The sequence below is a fragment of the Diospyros lotus genome, chromosome 12 (assembly GCF_014633365.1).
Source record: "Diospyros lotus cultivar Yz01 chromosome 12, ASM1463336v1, whole genome shotgun sequence".
In the NCBI taxonomy this organism is placed as follows: domain Eukaryota; kingdom Viridiplantae; phylum Streptophyta; class Magnoliopsida; order Ericales; family Ebenaceae; genus Diospyros; species Diospyros lotus.
This window is the reverse complement of record NC_068349.1, coordinates 3,612,218-3,632,613: the sequence shown is the minus strand read 5'-3', so window position 1 is coordinate 3,632,613 and position 20,396 is coordinate 3,612,218. Positions and strand designations below refer to the sequence as shown.

The 20,396-nt window shown below is 33.7% G+C and overlaps 2 protein-coding genes across 4 annotated transcripts in view; one reads left to right on the top strand and one right to left on the bottom strand.

The window, feature by feature from the left end:
* Positions 1 to 20,396, top strand: part of LOC127786488 (autophagy-related protein 9) — a gene marked incomplete in the record, with an annotated part of 1,007,132 nt that overhangs the window by 389,871 nt on the left and 596,865 nt on the right.
* Positions 10,369 to 14,061, bottom strand: LOC127786565 (beta-carotene isomerase D27, chloroplastic). 3 transcript variants are annotated; one of them, XM_052314045.1, is made up of 8 exons: positions 13,558 to 14,057; positions 13,313 to 13,452; positions 12,536 to 12,628; positions 12,251 to 12,312; positions 11,893 to 11,999; positions 10,917 to 11,009; positions 10,704 to 10,785; positions 10,369 to 10,537 (listed from the first exon to the last, which is right to left on the bottom strand). In XM_052314045.1, the coding sequence occupies exons 1-7, from the start codon at positions 13,775 to 13,777 to the stop codon at positions 10,724 to 10,726; spliced, it is 777 nt and encodes a 258-aa protein (XP_052170005.1). In that variant the 5' UTR covers positions 13,778 to 14,057; the 3' UTR covers positions 10,369 to 10,537; positions 10,704 to 10,723. The 3 variants fall into 3 exon arrangements, with proteins under 3 accessions (XP_052170005.1, XP_052170006.1, XP_052170007.1); XM_052314046.1 differs by lacking the exon at positions 10,917 to 11,009 and having other exon boundaries at positions 13,558 to 14,061; XM_052314047.1 differs by lacking the exon at positions 10,369 to 10,537 and having other exon boundaries at positions 10,917 to 10,971; positions 13,558 to 14,060.

Below are 20,396 nucleotides of genomic sequence, written 5' to 3'. Positions count from 1 at the left end.
ATACTTCTCAAATTGAGATTTATATTTTTGTAATTAGATAAATTACATTACAAATTGATTATTATATTTTAATTTTTTTATTATAACTACTAAACTTTAACTTTTGTTATAATTCAATTATTCTTTTATTTTTTTTTATCAAATTATAAGAGTGAGCAAAATTTTGATTTAACTAAAATAACCAAACCGAATCGAACAGATCAAAATTGTCAATTTAACTCAATTCAAGTTAAATGTTGGTTCAGTTTGGTTTTTATATTGAAAAAAATTGAAACCGATTACTCAAGTAAATATGTTGTATGTTAATCAAGTATGATGTAGTAATTACTTGCATAGTTTTTGTATTAGTCGACTAGTATTACTCATTTCTCGAGTAATAATAATCCGAAAATCAATTCATTATATGTTCTTAAGATTAATTGACTAATATTATTCATTAGTCGAGGAATAATTGAATTAATCGTGTACAATCTCAACAATAGAATAATCGTAAATAGAAAAGTTTTCAACCATTATCTCTTTTGAAAAATAATCGAGTAATTCTTTTTGTTAATCGAGTAATATATAGGATTACTTTTGTAACTTACTATTTACTCGAGTAAGTGGAAAACCTTAGCAATTGAAAATTTTACTTGCGTAACTTTTCGGTCTTTTCATATTTGTTCAATTTTTTCAATTTTTAATTTATCCAGTTTTTGCATATGTTTAGTCGGTTCGACTCTATTTTTTATACAAATTTAATCTATTTAATTTTAGCATTTCAATTGGTTTGATTTTTAAACCTACCGGATGCTCATCTCTATCAAATTCTATTAAAAGTGACATACATTAATATATACTTAAAAATTATTTAATGTTAAAATTGCATAAACTTTACAATTAAGTGATTTTTAAATTTATATTAGTGCACACTATTATTAGTTTTTGTTAACAGAACTTTTCAAAAAATTATAAAAATATTAAATTTTAATAAAATTTAGAAATTTTGATGATAAAAAAAATGAAATATAAATCAATTTATATTGTATGAATAGTCACCGCATCCCAATGTTCGTTTTGTGGGCTTCCAAGGCCAGTGTGTTTAGAGCTAATATAAGCCATTGAAGCCAACATCCAGCGTCATATCCCGAATTAGACGTATATTTACTCGCGACATTGTTGGCCTTCTAAGCGTCCTTAAATTGGATAGGACACAAATAAGGTATGTGCAGTGAAAATTTAGAGACAAAAAAAAGTGTAGAAGTAGATCTGCTTAAAGAATTTTTAGAATAAATAGAATGTCTTTAGAGTTTTTTTTATTTATGTTATTTGAATCAATAGTTAGGGTCACAAATGAGTTGAATTGTTCGTGAGTGGCTCGCATTCGGCTCGACAAAAGCTCATTTAAGTTTGTTCTTTAAGATAAATGAATCAAGGCTGAGCAAGACTTGAGTTTGAATTCGTTAAAATTCGATTTGTTAAAGTTCACAAACACATTTGATTAAAAGTTTGTGAATATTAATAGGTTCGATTAGAAATTTATAAACATATTTGATTATAAATATAATTTTGACGAGCCCAATCTCAAATTTGAACTAGTTCACATGAATTAAAGTCAAGCCTAGAAATTGGCTCGCTAAGCTGAATTTATACTAAATGAAACTCGACTCGATTTGATTGTAACCATATCACTAGTGTTAATTTGTCCATCTTTTCCCTTATGTTTTACAAATTTACCACTTATATTTTATTTCTCTTTCTAATTGAATCCCTAAAATATGACAAACCCTCGCTATAACAAAAATGATTTGTTGAGGCATTTTTTTTAAAACATTTTTTAGAAAATATCATCTAAAATACTATTTTAAGGTACAATATAAAAAAGTATCCCAATACAATAACTTTAATGAGGCACAACAATTAAGTACCCTATAAAATACCATTTTAAGGCACATTTTAAAGAAATGTCACAATAAAACAATTCTAATGAGGCATGGCAATGAAATGCCCTAATAGACAAATCTAAGTGTCTTAATAAATAAATCTAATACGGTAGAATTTTTAAAATGCTCCATTAAAATAATTTTAGCAAGACACTCTAATTAAGTATCCCAATAGACAAATCTTAAGTACCCTAATAGAATAATTCTAATGAAACTTAGATATACTATAAAATAAACATAGGCACATATATTAATAAGACGATGTGTAAATTAGGTGGTCATGTGTGTGCAAGAAGAAGGAAAGGTTCAAGATTCGAGCTGAGGGAGAAGTAAGTTAGAGTTAAGAGAAAGCCTTGTGGGGGATATAAAAAATAAATTTATAGTGATTTTTGAGGCATTTTTAAGTATCGCAATAAACTTAAATTTATAGTTATTTTTGAGGCATTTGTAAGTGCCTCAATACGTTTTGGGGACACAATTACACGCGACATTATTATTAGTGCCCTAATAATTAACTCACACGAGTGTTGATATTTGCTCGATGTAGCCTAGTAAGAGAGGAGTTGGGGGAGGGGGGGGGGGGGGAACCAATTCTTTAACACACATAACTGCCAGAATCGGCCCAACCAATTTAGGAGCTCTAAGCAAAAAAATTTATTGAAACCTTCTTAAGAGTATTAATTTTTTTATAAGAAAATAAACAATATATTTTTTTACTAAAAAATTTTATCATTTCATTAAATTAAAAAAAAGGTTAAAATTCAATCAACTACAAAATTTGATAATTTCTTAATGATTGTGAATTTTTAACTAAAATATAATATCTTAGAGATTAAAAAATGCTAAACAACCTATTATAATAAACAAAGAAAAAATAAAACTAATTTTTTCTTGAAACTCTAAGAAGATTAGTGCAACTCGAGTAAAAAATTATACAATTCTGATTTTCCTATAAAAGAAAACAAAATAAAGTATTAAACTGATAACATTAAAAAAGTAAAATTCACCAATAATAAGCAAATTTTATTCCACAAATATGTGTTGAACTATATTCAGTTTTATGTAAAATTAATTTTTCTTGCCTTTTGAGATACAAAATTGTTGATTAAATTTCCATAATTAAGTTTATCTAATAAACCATGTTCAATGGATAATATAGCTAATCTATTTAATATTTCTTGCGACATAGTTGACCTCAAATATGACTTTTTTAATTTCAATTTTGAATTATTTTTTTTATAACAGAAACCACTAAAACTGGAATTGTGAATAATATTCTATAAACAATAATATATGCATTGGAAAAATAATCAACTATTTTGATATAGCGAAGAATTTTTAATGTACTATTTTTTTCCTCTTAAAAAATTTCTCTTAACACTCTTAATTTTAAAAATAAATCTAAACTATCTACATCAGAAAGTCCATCAAATTTAAGAATATTTTTAAGATTCAAACAATATCTTTTTAAAACATCTTCTTCTATTGATTTTAATTTCTTAAAATTACATAAAAATCTATTTTTTTTTCATATATTTCAAATTACTCAAATCTATTTCGAAGTTCAGAAATGAATTGATCAATCGTGTACATAAAATAATCAACTCTAAAGTATTTTTCAATAAATTTTGTTTTATCATCATTAATATTTTCATCAAATTGTATTTTATATTTAATTTTTTAATAAAATATTTATTATTAAAAATAAAATATATATAAATAACAAATTTTTAAAATTTAAGGCGCTCCTAATTTGGGGGCCCAGGCGGCCACTATAGGCCGGCTCTGATAACTGCTATTTATTTTAGCTAAGTAAACAGATCACAAATTGTTTATCTTTCCAACTGGAATCGCGAAGAGGGGAAGTTGCATTCAAAAAAGAGGGCAAGGGGTTTGGGGTCATGTGTCCTCCAAAAAGGGCACAGCCTTGGATTGATAATGCATGGAGTAATAATGGACGTGGATGGTGCTCTGGCAAAGCCCACATGCCACTGTTCTAGCTCTCTGTTTTGTACCACTCTGCTCTGCTTTTTGTAAGACAATCAGTGTTGTAATAAATTTTAAGGGTGTCTGTAAAAATCTTTTATTGTTAAGAAAATATTCAATTTTTACAATAAGTCTCTCTGCGTTTCATTGCCACTGCTGCTGCCACGTGGTCAAATTAAATGCTGGGAGACCCCATAATTTTTAATTTTGTTTTTATTGATCTCTTTGGGTTGGTCCGATCCCTCCTGTCATGGAATGGTCTTCATCATTGTCCTCACTGGCAGATAGATAGATAGATAGATAGATAGATGCCTAATTTCACTTCGTTTGACTCCGCCTCGGTGCCCAACTTTCATCGTCATTACTATTAGCAGCCATAAATGACCTGTCGGAGTTTCTGTACCATTCGCTTCTCGGCTTGGACGATAGCGCAGAGTGGAAATGGCCCTTTCCCCATCCACTCCTCGCCTCTATTCTTTGCTTTGCCGCCTCTCTTCTCCTCCTGGCTGGCTCCGGGAAGCACTCAACTCTGTGCATAAATAACCCCCTATTAATTAGGATAGCGATATTGGGTGATCATTAATCATAGAGATCAATTCAGATGAAATATGTGGATCAGTAGAAGATGGACAGATGACATAATTCAAATAATCTAGCATGAAGGTTACTTGGAGAATATTTGGACTCATCACATGCCAACATCTTGTGCTTTGGTCATTAATTAACATGGTTCTGTCATACGACACTATGCCTTTAACTGAATTACCATTATTCATCACAATGAATAGTATAAGGAGGATAATATAAGTATTAAAAATTTGAATTCTTGTGACGTTTTAAAAGATAAAATTATTATTAAAAAGTACTAATAATATTGAAAGGTAAGTCACCTATGTGAAGACAGGGTTATAGTGTATTTTGTACCCTCTTTGAGAGTCTCGTCTGCACGACGTAAAGGTGGAGTCCACAAAAAGGGTAATTATTTCCTAAAACTCTACTCCGAATATATATATGTTGTAATCGCATATGAATTTACACAAAGAGCGAACTAAGAGAAAAGACCTTTTTTTCACGATTAGTTGGGTGAAACTCACACTTAAGTCATAAAAAAAAATAAAAAATCCAAGAGTTAAATTGCTTCAAATCTTTCTTGTTTTATGACCGTGGGTTGGGCTTTGTGTGACTAGTAAAATGGGTTCGGTCCTGACAGCAAAGGTCCTTAACGGGCCTTTAAATGGGCTTTGAAGTCCAATAGAATGGGCCAAAACTGCATTTTTACAGAATAAAGATAGACGATAAAATGGGGGAACAAAAGGGAAGAAATCTCTTCTCTCTCTACCAATGTTTTAAAAATCGGATCGAAGAGTGAATCAACCTATTAATTGGGTCACAGGTCGGTTGGTCCAATCGGAGTAGTCCAACCGGATGATGTCATATATATATATATTTTATAATTAAATAATATATATTTTAATATATATTTGAAATACTAATATTCTATATATTATTATGAGAAATGCTATTATTAACTAATATACAATAATTTTTTATATATAATTGTTATATATGTTATTAAAGAATTAATTAAGAATTAAAAATTTAAAAATAAGTGAGAGGGTGAAAAAAATCGGAATAAACCCGGTTCCCTGTTCGACTGAATTTGACCGGGTTGAAGAAAATTTGAATTTTTATGTCAAACTGGACCGAATAGACCACCAATTCCAGGTTAAACCGGTCTGATTGACCGATCTAGTATGGTTTTTAAAACAATGCTCTCTACCGTCCCCACTTCATTTGTTCTCTCCTATTTCTGAAATAATTGAAACTTTCTCTTGCATTAGTAAAATGATTTATGAATAATTGACATAAATCTAAACAATAGACGTGCGAGAATTAAATAAGAAAAATAGTTCTTCAGTTTAATACAAGATATTGCAGATTTTTAACAAATAAAATGATAAATTATTTTTTAAGCAAAAATGCTATTTAAACACGTCATCCAAGTGATGATAGGGCATTCCAACTTCAAGTAAAAATATGAAAATGAGCCCCTCCAAACATGATGCAACGATAAAGCACTAAGAGATTAAAGTAAATATTGGAAGTTCGAATTTTTGTAGAGGTAGGGGTTTGGTGCGCTTTGTTCTTTCTTTGAAAGTTTCGTTCGCACGACGTTAAGGAAGATCCACAGAGAGGGTAATTGCTTTTTGAATGTCTATTCCGAGTGTGTATAGGTTGTGACCGCATCTAAATTTATTTGGAGGACGAACCATTGGAACCAGAGAAGAATATCGCTCTCTCTCAAAACTAATCGGGCAAAGCTCAAAACTTGGATCATAAAAAAAAATAAAATGAAAATGCCCCTTACTAACCCATCCGGTCTATGAAAATCGAAGGGGTTGGGCTTGGACTTAAACCAAGCCCAAGGTCCAGTCCGTTTTGCATTGAGACGACTCATGCACTCTTTAAGTCTAACTTTCCATCTGGCACTACCCAAAACATCCACTAGCCCCAAATTTTGATTGTACTGGGCTGACCTCTGATCAACCAAGTGGCGCAATCATGGCCCTTTATCAATCCCTCCATGTGCTTATATAAGGGGGAATTTTTTTTAAGAGCTAAGTACCTAATTTATTAGGTATTGATTGTATTATTTTTAGATCATTTAACCATAGAATTAGTGATTGAATTAAGCACAAACCAGCGGATTGAACCCTTCCCTCCTCTTGCACGTCAAGTTAACAAGGTTGAGCTCGAGGACAACAAAGAATGTTGCAAGATCTAGCAAAATCAATTGTAGACAACACTAGTAACGAGTGGTGATCAAGTAAAACCCAATAACCCAATTGAAGGTTGTTGATGTTAGCTGTGAACAATCACACAACTAAGACTACGGCAATATCAACGATTCAAGAAATATTCAAATAAAACGAAGATACGAAAATGAATGCAACACACTCAACACATTAGAAATCAGAAATCGAACAAGACACATACGTGTTCGGATTCGAAAGAATCCTACTCATGGTAGAAGCTCCGCCTCTAGTCAATTCACTAGAATAATCAAGTGATTTAAAGATTACATATACAAGATCCTCATAGTCTTCACAAATCAAAAACCATAACAACGAATAAAGCAATAGAGTACAATGCTTAAAATACTTGAGCAACCTAGCACTCATACCTCACCAATCTCTCATGAAAAACCACCCCAAGTGACACGTACATACCGTGAGACAAGATTGGAAACGCACGCTTCTTCATTCCTTCTAATCGTCGAGTTCGCCTTTCCCCTTCTTCTATCTTGCTTCTTGAATCTGTTCTCTCTTTCGCTTGAACGATTAGGGTTTCTAGAGTGTGTGTGTGTGTTAAAGTGACGAGTTCTATAGATTTCTGCCAAATCTTATTGCTTTATATATATATATATATATATATATATATGAGCCAAGGACATAGATGGAATAAATGAGTTTGACACAATAAACTTGAACTTGGGCTTGTTGGATAGGAGACACCAACAATAAACTTGGACTTGGGCTTGTTGGGTGGGAGACACCAACGGCCCAACCCAACTTAATTTTACATAACTCAAAATAACAAATTCATATGCAAATTAAATTAAGCCAAAATATAATACAAATGAAATGAAAATTAAATACAAATATTTATCAATATATTTTGAATTACAAATCCTAACAAAAGTTACTAGCATAAATTCTGATGTGACAACATGCTAACGAAGAAAAGTACACTTACGGAAAGAGTTACCCGATTATAACGTAAAGTATCATAGTTATGTGTGTAAATAATATTTTTGTTTTTTAATAATACAGAAATTAAGAGAGTAAAAATGTTTACTTCGTCACATAATCTCTAGGGAAGGTATACTTTCCTCACGTTTTCTGAGCTTTCTGTTTTACGATTTTATCTCCTCTTGCGGAAGCTCCAAACAGAGCGCCGGATGATCCACGGTATATATAATGTACTCTGCTCCGAGCGAGTCCTCTCTCTCTCTCTCTCTCTCTCTCTCTCTCTCTCCATTTCCGGTTGTGGAAGGAAACACTGCAATCATCACTGCCATGGAATTACTGAGGAGTTCAATCAATGTGAGAATCAGGCGGAGATCGACGAAGGTAATCCAATTTGTTCAAATATGCAAGTATGATTCCTAAGTGATGTCCGCGAGATATCTATCTTGATCAATCTTCGTTTTTACTTTTATTTGATCCGCATCGACTGCTGACTGATCGTCCTGCATTATCTAGAATTTGATTTGTTACAAGAACTGCGGTCGTATTGGATTAGAAACGTGAAGTGATTTTATTGTATACGAATGCTCGGTGCTGGATTTCGTCATTGTTGCATAATAATACATTCACGAAGTCAGTTTGTGTTTTGCTGGCCATGATACGTTAACAGCCAAACTAGCATTCATTCAGCTACAGTAGATTCTGTATTTGGTACTCAGTTATCATTTAATTGTTCCTTGCTCACACCCCCCGGTTGAGAATCTTGTGTGGTCTCATGCCACTCGTATCTTTGATTTTGGTAAAAGAGATAAATTACAAGTAAAAAGATAAATTACAAGTTGAGGTTTTGATTTATTGGGTAAGGTAAAGAATCAAATCCACGACCTACTAGTGCAAATTCTAGCTTATCGTGTTTCAGTCATTTGACCTGTGCCTTGAAGACTGCTTGCTCTTCCCCCTTGAACGATATGTTTGGAACTAGGATTTTTCAACACAAAAAAAAATATAAAGAAAATGAAATTACCCCAAATTTATTTTCCCCTCCTATTATTTTCCTTCCACAAAGTTGTAGTAAGAAGCATGGAAGGAGAACAGAATGGAAGAAATGGACTTGGAGGAGTCAATTGTAAATTGCACAAAGATCTTTTTAGGTTGAGGAGTTAATTTTTATTTTGGTTTGGGGGGGGGGGGGGGGGGGATATGTCTTCCTTCTATAGTTCTTACACTACTGAAAATTACAAATATTTGCATTCTAACTTATATTGCTTCTTAATTCTGTCCACTATCAGGATTTGGGAAATATTTCTTACAAACTGCTTTGTCTCAGAATCTTCAATTGAGATTATATTGGTTTACAGAAATTTCATGAAGATTTTTGAAATTTGTTTGAAGACTTTCTTTCATTGTCCTTAGAAACTAGACAAATAAATTATTAAATATGCTAAATGTTCCAGAAAAAGTAAATTAAAATGGCAAACCATCTTACTAACTGTATCACAGCACTGGGTATTGTGTGTAAGGGGGCTCTGGAGTTGAAGTGTGTCTTACATATTAATATGCTAGGCACTTTAATTCAGATTTAAAAGTTGGAACAACTTCAAATTTTGTTGAAGTCACTTCATAGAAAACAGTATTACAACTATCGTGACATGGACTATGCTTTGTTGACAACGGAACTGTCTCTATAAAAGACCTTGCCATTTTCGTCTTCAGGAATTTCCTAGGAGCAACCTGTCTGGCTGAGTGGCTTCTAGCGCTCTGTCATATCCTACGCCATTAGATTTTATTTTATACATATGCCTGAAATGCATATAAGCATTCATTTATTGCACTGTTATTTTGCACTCACTGGTAACTTGCTCTCATCTTACTGGAGGTGCAAATCAGTCTTCTTTAACATCATAGTTTTCTTTCTTCCACCAAAACACCTTGTCCCTCCACTGACCCTGCTGCCTCATGTTTGCACACCTAAATGCTTAAAAACGCACTCATATGCACAAGATGTACATGCAGCAAATAATAAAATTGGTCAAAGTGGGTCATTAGTTCATCAATCTCTCAATGAGACTGAAAAGACAGCACAAGAACCTCAGCTCTACCAGTAAAATGAGAAAAGTGGGAGGCACTGAAGGTCCACCTCTGCCGACCTTAAACCCTACAATAAATCTTCAGTCAAACGCTTTTCCAAATAAGGACTTAAATTGTTGGGCAATTAATTTTAAGCGGAATAAGTGCTATCCCAGTTCAACCTTCAATAAGATTGCCAATAAACTTCCTTGGTATCCATTCAAATTTATCCTCGTGGAGTACCTATCGCTTTATTTTCCAAACAAATCATAACCTAAATACTGAACTACAATCTTTACCATTCTTCTGGAGCTTTCCAACTACTGAAGTTTAATTGCTGCACGACCAACCACTCGTAGGTACGCCTCACTGATGTTGACACCATAACCACGTTTCAGAATGAGATCCAAAATCCCTTCACGATCTGACCATTTAGTATACAGCCATCTTAAAATTTTAATGGTTGTAGCTTATCCAATTGATTCACAATAAAATTTTTCGGTGGCTTCACGATCAATTATGTTTTATTCATCATTTATCAATTCATGAGTTGACACCATTACGTCAAAAATTTTCATGTATTGTAAAATTAATTTTATAATCTTCTTAATTCATTACAATTTACAAATATTTGAATTTTGGTAACGAGGTTAGATAATTATATCAAATTGCAATCGTCACATTTGGTACAATATGCAGAATTTACAAAAATACCATTTTATGAATGAACATGAAAGACTATTCGGAAGAAAAAAAAAATAGATAGTATTGGACTTCATGCACTCCATCAGTTGCCAATGCCCAAAAAAATAACTGCAGAATATAAGTGCAGAATCATAAGATAGGTGGAGAATTCAATACTAATTTTCTATCAATAATAAAGAGTTAGTGTGTGTCAACAAATTCATTAGAATATAGTTGAGTATATGTTTGATAAATAATCAGCAGAATTGAGGATTTTCTCTAAGTAATGAAGTACCTTATTCTATATCCTGTTTATTATGATATGCTCCATTTTTGCTCGCTGGAACAATTTGTGGTATGCTTTTGGTTTGCTCTGCCTGCACGAGTCATAACACAAATTTTGGGGCAGATAGTATGATTTTCTTTTTCATCTCACCAGTAAGTGAAAGTTGCTAAAGAATTTTAGGGAATGTAAGTACACAAATGAAACGGTATATAAAATACTTACACAGTTTGAAGCATGGCTGCTTAAATGCTGGATCTTCAGCTGTTTGGGGAGGACCCTGACCATATACCATCTCACAACTCATATCCTCAAAATCTACGAACCAAATAATGCATTACGATTTTATGAATTGTATCTAAGAGGTGAAATATGGATTCATCACTTCTATTGTGCAAACATTGTTTTACTACAGATTGTGGAAATGCGATCCTAAGTGCTCTTCTTTTCCCAATAGTCATTATGACATAGGAAGGCAGCAATAAATTCCTGACTTGGGTGCTTTAAAGGATTGGCATCTCTACACTTACGCTAGCATCATTCGTGGTAGGTAATTGAATGATAATTGCTTCATAGAAATGAAGGGGTTTGATGTCTCTCATTTAGCTATACGGCTGAATGTGCAGCACTAACTATGACATTTCTGCTCATTTCATGACGAAGAGCTCAGGCAATTTTGTCCTGGCTTATAACTTGCTCATTTGATTAGATATTCTACTCTACAAGCCGGAACTCTCCATCTGAGTTTTGATGGATCTAGTTGCAGCATTGCACCCTTAGTGGTTTATGGATGGGCCCTCCCCACTGAGCTTGATGGGAAACTCTTCGTCCTTCAGTGCAGGTACTATTATTTTCATAAATAAGTTTCTTTCTCCTGTTCCTTGTTTAACAGATTTACTTACAGTAATTTGATAGAAAAAAGCGGGAATTTTTGGTACATGAAGATGAGTCTCCCCAGCTAGATGGTTTTTTACTTCTTGAAGGAAACTTTTTGGGGGCTTTCTAGGCCCCAGAAAACAAAATGTTATTTTCTATTTTGTGTGTTGAAATGCAGTCTACTGTCACATCTGGGCAATTTGAAGTTTTTCTCCTTGACATATTAGAGCTTTAGAGCATCAAATAGAGCTTTAGACATAATCTACGGGCTGCATCCAAGCGGCAGTCTAATGTTGGTAATTAATTTCTTTTGTCAAATACTTACTGGGAACCATGTTGATTGGCATGCCCAAGGAGTCCTTGATGAAGGTTTGGGATGGCATCTTACAGAGGTTAATGCACATTCCAACACAATTTGACTCCTCTAGAAACCTGCAAAGTTTGTAGTAATAGGATGAAAGGATGACATAGATTATGGCAGTGATGATGTTAATTAATATGGGTGAGATGATTTTAAGATGGCCTTTCATTATGGCTCTGGGAAAGAATGAGTCCTGGACCGGCAAAATCATTGGAGCATATTGTTTTTTTAGCAAGCCTTTTTGAAGTTGTCTTGAATTAGGTTATGTGGGTTCCCCTTGGGCAGTAATTATGTCTCCAAAAATTGGGAGTGCAAAAGGTACCTGCATTTCTTTATGTGGACTACATTCCTCTCTCTTCTACCATCGAGCTCCGACTCCCTCACCTTGCAACAAAATTAAATAATTAAATTACTCCCACCAGATTGCAAGAGCACACACACCTTCACTGCATTATGTGGTGTTCCTCCAACAAGAAGACCAAGTGACCCTTTGGCCTTTTAGTATGAAAATGGTATAGTTTTTATCATGTCCAAAGATGTTTTACATTCCTTTTTTTTTTTTTAAGCGATTTCATTTATATAAATGTAGCTATCTTGTTACCCTTACCTCACATGGCCCAACCAACCACTTAAAAAATATAGTAGTGAAAACAGCAAAATATTCCCTCGCAAACTTCGAATTTGGTAGCAATGTCCTGATCTGCAATTGTCGCACACATCAATAGTTGTACAAATCAATTTATATATAAAATCAAAATAATAATATAGAAAAACCAAAAAAAAAAGTGATTCTGCTCATGTCTCATATTTCTTCACAAATCCTTTGTCCTTTAAGTTTCTGGGTTAAGAAGACACTGTATAGGACAACAATGCCTCCCAGAAAACCTCTTGCGTTTAGATTTAATTGTTTCCTGTCATCATTCGAACTAAATATCTCTTGCAAAAGGAATCAGAATAATATACCCAGCCTCTCTGGGAACTGATTTGCAGTTGAGTGATGTGGTGTAAACGAGTTTTTAATTGTTTTGATAATTAAGCTTGTAAGCCCTGAATCAAAAATAAATGACGATAAAGTTAAGCATTCAACTGTAGACGTGTGAACTAAAACAAAATTATCTTTATTGGCTCTACCTCCCTTCCTCTACCTCTTTGTAAACATATTTGGGTTCATAAAGGCCAACACTCTTTCTCATGTCACCTCCCATATTAGGGTTTCCCAAGATGTAAGTCATCTTTTAAAATCTTATGAATCCAAATACGTTCATAGTGGAGTTTACAAATAAAGTAAAATCCTCTTGCAGATTCTTGATAACAACTGTAATATTAATAAAGCTATAACATATTAGGTAAACAATAATGATGGCGATGATAACAAAGAACTTGCCATGGTTAGGATAGGCCTTGGGAAGGCTTTGTTAAGAGCTTTTATGACTACTTCGCGTTGTTGGATCGGGTTGAAGCTCTGCGAGGCCACGGTAGCTGCCTCCACCAAGCTTTTATACCCACTCTTACTGTTGCTCACCCCTGATTAGGTACAACCACAAACCACTTGCATGCAAAAATCATTTACTGGATGTGTTGCATATGGTGTTTCGTTAACATGAGAACAGATAAGAAGAAGAAGCTTACCTGTTGTGGCTTGGACACTCCGGGAAAGATGGTTAATGGCGATGAGATCAAACCAGTTATCATTATGAACTGTCTTAGAGTCTGATTCTTTCTTTACGTGATCTGCTGGCCTTGTTAGAACAGAGAGAATAGGAGGAGGATATTTAGCCGGACGCACGCTTCTCCGGTGTGCCGGAGTTGAGAAATGGCTCTTACACTGCAGGAAGAGCCTTGCTTCCATGAGAGAGAGAGAGAGAGAGAGAGAGAGACTTGAGTAGGAAAGAACTAAGGAGACGTGGAGCTATAGGGGGAGGGAGGGGAAGAAAAAACAAAAGAGGCTCATAGAGCATTTCGGTAAGGCTGTAGATTTTGATGCCATTTTAGTTCCACACGGCGCGAATACATAAATAGAACACTGAGTCGCGGATGCTTTTGAGGAAAGAACAAAGGAAACGTGGAGATATAGGGGGAGGGAGGGGAAGAAAAAAACAAAGGAGGGTCATAGAGCATTTCGGTAAGGCTGTAGATTTTGATGCCATTTTAGTTCCACACGGCCGAACACGTAAATAGAACGCTGAGTCACGGATGCTTTTGTGGCCTCTTCTGGTTGCTAGCATTTGTTCGTATAATAAGACCTGCTGGCTTAGCAAATCAATGCCGGCCTTTCAATTTTTTATTTTTTTTTTCCAGGTCGTCTTATGGCACCAAATCCCCTTTTTTTTTCAATTATTAAATAATTATTATTTTAATATCTCAAGTCTATCGAGAAATGATATATTATCCACGTCATATTATCCGACGCAGGTTAACAAAAGGATGGGTGTGTGGGTTCCATTCCCAAATGGGTCCACACCTCCTTCTCGATTTACACACATCAAATAAATGTTATCAAACACCGTAACAAACTCGTCTCTCCCTTCTTAATTGTTAACTTTTTTAGGACCCTGCCATAGCTTCTTCCAAATCATTTAATCAAACTAACCCAGTTAATTTTGGCTTTGGCTTAAGAAAATGGTTTAGTTTGAAAAAATTGAGAGAAGCAATTTACAATTTGATTTTGATTTGTAATACAAAAAAATTAAAACCAGATTGTAAACTATTTTGTATAATATCTACATAAAAATATATCTTCTACTTTTGTATACAAAATTTTAGCCTTTCTCTACCTTGAAAATTTTGAATAAATTAATTTAATAGAAACAACTATTTATTGTAACTTCTCATAAAAAAATTCTGGAAAAACTATAATTTTAGTTTATTTTTTGTTTTCCCTGACTTTGAATTACTATTTATTAATAAATTAATAAAATTAGTGTATTATCTAAACCACATCAAACAATAATTTATAATATAATTTTTATATTTTTCAAATCAGAACAAAAGCCCCGATATTCTATTTCGTTTCTTTGTATTTTATTTTTTTTGTTAACGCACAATCACAAGCGTCCTTCTGTTTGGCCCCACGATATCAATAAGAGATATAAATTAGGGGACTCAGCAGCCAATTCGATCCTTAGTTCCGCTATAAACGTGAGGACGACAAGTGATTTTTAACTTTTATAATCACTCTAACTGTTTAACTTTTTCTCGTGACAGTTCTAACACTGAACTTGAGAGGCTAAAAAACATCACCCTAGAATGTACTTTCATAATCACGCATATTGCATCGAAAGGCCCAATTTTCACAGCAGGATCATCAAATTTGATTCACGATGCACAACTGCCAAAAAGAACGCTCAACCTGAATTCTTATTTCCTAGAACATGTTTATATATATAGCTGACTTTATTTCTATTTTTTTTAATACGAAGTTTGCTTGAAAAACAAAACTTTTTTACTGTTTTAATCTGTACCCGTAGGTTACATTTGTAAAATTTCTGTGTGATTACACTTTTTGATGAAAGTATATTAGTCGAGTAGCTATTCTATATTATATAAATAGTTAAGTACTCTCTATTTTGCTACCCTGTTAGACGTCTATTAGTTTGTTCTTGTAAGTTACAACTGTGCAAGTTCGTATCCCTATATCTCATATATATATATATATATATCTCGTATGAATACTGGTTTGGCACTAGATATGAAGGATGAAGGAAATAGTATTCTTTTTTTCTCCAGTTTTGGTCTCCTTTTCTGACCTATTCTCTAGTTATAGAGGAATTAAACTTCTTCACGTAGTATTAAAGCCACAGTCTGCTCTTATTTTCGATCATAAGTTCCTCCTCATTCTACCTTTGATTTTTTTGCCGAATTACGTGGTTTGTCTCGGAGATTATCGTAAATATGCTTGGAGGTAATAACAATCAAAATCTTCCTATAATCTTTCAAATATAGAGATCCTCTTCATCTTCAAGGATCGGATCATCTAGGTAAGATTCTCATGTCTTCACCTTTAACTGGAACAAATTATAGATCTTGGTGTTGAGCTATGCAAATTGCCCTAGGAGCTAAGAACAAATTAGGATTTATTGATGTAACTATATGGTTACATCGTTTATTTTGAATACCATATCGAAAGAGTTGATGAAGGCTTTCCTCTATACCACAACAGTAAGAGAATTATGAACAGAAATTGCTGAAAGATTTGGTGAAAGCAATGGTCCATTGATTTACCAAATTCAGGGACAATTTGTCTCTATTTCACAAGAAAATGCTTCGATTTCAACTTATTACACTCGATTAAAATGGTTATGTGATGCACTTGCTTAAGTAGATCCCATCCCAGCCTGTGACTGTGGTGCGACAAAATTCATGACAGAAATCACAAACATGAACAAATTGATGCAGTGGTTGATGGATTTGAATGATGGCTACGATCAAGTCCGAAATCAAATTTTACTTCTAGACTCACTTCCATCAGTGAATAAAGCCTACTCTATGGTTTTGAGGGTTGAATCCCAAAGGATGGTCTCTTCCTTCACTATGTCAAAAGGCTCTACTTTCTTAGCAAAACCAACCGGTTTTGAGGGTTGAATCCCAAAGGATGGTCTCTTCCTTCACTATGTCAAAAGGCTATACTTTCTTAGCAAAACCAACCAATTTAAAGAATGAACAAAAAAGATTCAAGGGACCAAGAGGTTATTATTGTTGGGTCGAGACAAGTCTCGGCCACCTCTAACACTTAGAGCCAAAATAGAATATCAAATAAATAGAACAATCGATAGATGGACATTTATGTATAAACATAAATAAAGCAATAAGAATGTGAAAAGAACACAAAGCGATTTACCTTGATTCACCCGTTAAAGAGCATTACATCCACGTTGAGCTCCGGTGAGGAGAGCTCACTACACTATCGGAAAAATGATTACAGCCTCTATATACATCTCTCTTTTTCACTTACTGTACAAACAAAAGATCTCTAATAAAAATACCTCATAATCACAACAACTACAAATTAGAGGCAAAACCCTAAGAGAATAGAGAGGAGAATAAACTGTACAGTGAGATGTTGTAAACCTGAGGAGAATGAAACCCTAATAGGGTATAAACAATTGGAGGCTATGTTGCAAAAATCTCGAGGAGACAAACAGATATAAATAAGTAGAAGCAGTGGTGAGGATTTGATTTGGAAAGAGGGATCGACGACTAAAAGAGCAACAGGCTAAGCGACAAAGAAGTATGGGAGAATCAACGAGCCATAAAACGATGCGGGGGGTTGTCGTTTGGCCCTCCGTTCTCTATTACTCCAAAACAATAGTGTTTTGAAGCAACCACTGAGCAGTTGCTAGGTGGCCATCCAACCCTTGTCCAAAACGACAACATTTGATGAAGCTTCACCATATTTCAACAATATCCACCTTGAAGCTTCAACTCCTCAAGGACACTCTTCCAATGTTGTGCAGCATGCTTCAATCCTTGCCATCATCACTCTTGTTGGTTGTTCCTTCAACCAACTTCGACATACAGCAAGTCCAAACAATATTTGAACTCAGCTGCAGTCACTACCTTGGTTCCCATATTTACTGGATTGTCTTCAATAGGGACTTTCTGAATTTTCACAATACCATTTTCCACCTGATCTCTCACATAATGGTATTTTACATCCACATGCTTGATTCTTTCATGATACACTGGGTTTTTGCGTAGGTGGATAACACTCTGCCTATCTGAAAATACCATAACCTTACCTTATAATAGATGAATTTTCTTTAAGAGACGTTGAAGCCAAATGGCTTCCTTAAAAACATTTGTTACCGCCACATATTCTGCCTAAGTGGAAGACAGTGCAACCAGAGGTTACAACTGTGACTTTCAACTGATGTAATTTCCTCCTAAGGTAAAGAAGAAGGCAGTAGCGGATTTCCTTGAATCTATATCCCTTGCAAAATCAAAGTCTACAAAACCCACAAGATTAAGTGTATCACATCTTTTCTTATAATTTAAACCAACATTTAAAGAACCATTAATATATCTTAACAAAAACTTTAAAGCATCCTAATGAGTTTTTCTAGAATTAGACATGAATCTACTAAGTAGAGAAATTGAAAATACAAGATTAGGCCTGGTACTAATTATTGAGTACAAGATATATAGTTCCAATTACATTATCATAGAAAATGTTTCCTCTTTAACATTTTAGAATCAGATGTAAGGCATTGTATCTTAGAATAAAATGACTAGCTAAGGGAATATTCACAGATTTACAATTTGACATGTCAAAATTTTTTAACAGCCTTTAACAAACAATCATGTTGATGAATCTTTTGGCAAGACTTACTCCTATCTCTCTCAATAACCATTTCGAAAACTTTCCTAGCAGGTCTTAAGTCTTTCATGTCAAAATTGGTATTTAATAGTGATTTTAATTCACATATTTTAGACTTAGACTTGCTAATTAGTAAAATATCATCAACATACAAGAGCAAATAAACAGGAACATTAGAGAGTATGAAGTAAAAACAATTGTCATATTTACTTCTAACAAAGCCAATCTCAGTTGCAAAATTGTCAAATTTTTTATACCATTGCCTTGGGGATTGTTTTAATTCATACGCAGATTTTTTCAGTAAATAGACATATTCATGATGAAGATTGTTAATGTAACCAACTGGTTGTTCCATATATATAAACTCTTCAAGGTCACCATGTAAGAAGGCAATTTAACATCTAGTTGTTCTAATTTTAAGTCAAATTGAACAACTATGGCAGGCATCATACGAATTGTTTTAAACTTGACAACAAGTGAAAAAATTTCAATATAATCTATACCTTTCATTTGAATAAAACCCTTAGCCATTAATCTAGCTTTGAATCATATAGGGTCAGTGGGAGACATACTTTCTTTGAGCTTGTACATCCACTTACATCTTACCAGCTCCTTCTTCTCAGGCTTTGGGACCAATTTCCATGTATTATTGGCCATCAAAGAAGCCATCTCTTCATTCATTGCTTGCTGCCATTTAGAGCAGTTATGAGAACTGACAACCTCCTCATAACAGGATGACTCACTGCTCCTCATTTCCATACCTGCTACTAAGGCATAATAAACTAAGTCTGAATAAGCATATCTATTAAGAGATCTTATAGTCTTCCTACTTCTATCACGGGCCAACTGATAGTCCCTTAAGTCTTGTTGAGGAGAGTCATGCTACTTTACCTCAGCCTCAGAGACATTAGTTGGCTCCTCATGATCACTTTCGTGGTCAGAGGTTGGATCAATTTTTGTGTTAGGAACATAAGAGGCAGGAGTAGTGATAAGAGTCAATATTTCCTATATCTTAATGAATTATATCCCTATTTTGGCTTTATATTTATACTTAAAGTAAATAATTATTCGTATTACATATTATTTCAGGATGAAACAAGGAAGTTGGCCTCTACAATTAATTAGGGGCATAATCGAAGACATTGGATTACCCATTTTAAAATTGCTCAAATTCAAAGACCAATTATGGAGGCTAAAAGATATTTCAAGTGCACTTGGCCCAACTATCAAATGGAATCCAACCAAAGGTCCAAGATCAACCAAAGTCCCAAGACCAATCAAAGGCCCAACAAAGCCCAATTTGTAGAAGACTTTTCTTTATTTTGTAATTTTTTTATAAGTGATTTACCACCTAAAGTCTTTTGTATTCTTATGAGAAGTCCACCACACAAAGTCTTTTGTATTTTTTGTCTTTTACCTAATTTTCTTCCATTAGTTAGGTAAATGTTTTGTTGAATAATTATGTGGCTTGTATTGCATCTTGTGAGCTATAAATAGCTCACTTTGGTGCATTTGTGAGAGGTGGTTATTACTTGAATCAAAGTTTAGTTTTGTTCTTAAAGTTTCTCTTAGAAAATTGCTTTTATTCTCTCTTTTGTTTTCTCTTGTAATCTTACTTCCTTTCTTTCTTCTTTTAAATTCTTATGTCATTTATTGTTACTTTATTATCCACCGCCTAAATAACCGGTTAATTTCTGCCTTTAAATTTCTGTAATTTTAATTCTTGTCTTTCAATTATCCACCGCCTAAATGGCCGGTTAGTTTCTGCTATTTCAATTCTTGTCATTTAAATTCTGTTATTTAAATTATGCCATTTAAATTTTTGTTAATTAACTTTTAAATGAAAATGAGTAGCTAAACCTAATCTTGGGTTAAGGTAATGACAGTGTCCAACGCCAATGATTCCCAAAGAAAGCTGCGCTTAAAATAAGTATCATTAATTTAAATTTCAGTATGAGTGAGTTTTAATTATTGAGAAATCACTAGATTTGGATTGAAGTGTAAGCCTAAATTAGAGCTTTCATGTCACGCATGAGAGTTACTAGAACTGGAAACGCTATTATACCTAAACCCGGATGATTAATTTAGTTGTTTTGTATATTAATTGTAATTAGATTTATGGTAGTTACTTAAATTAGAATCCCGCATATCA

What these genes read in the sequence shown, in the direction of transcription:
- LOC127786565 (XM_052314045.1), bottom strand. Translation starts at nt 13,777, where the DNA reads ATGGAAGCAAGGCTCTTCCTGCAGTGTAAGAGCCATTTCTCAACTCCG. An exon ending in GTCCACATAAAGAAATGCAG is followed by an intron (nt 12,000 to 12,250) that starts GTACCTTTTGCA and finishes CAAACTTTGCAG; the next exon opens with GTTTCTAGAGGAGTCAAATT. An exon ending in GCAGCCATGCTTCAAACTGT is followed by an intron (nt 10,786 to 10,916) that starts GTAAGTATTTTA and finishes TGACTCGTGCAG; the next exon opens with GCAGAGCAAACCAAAAGCAT.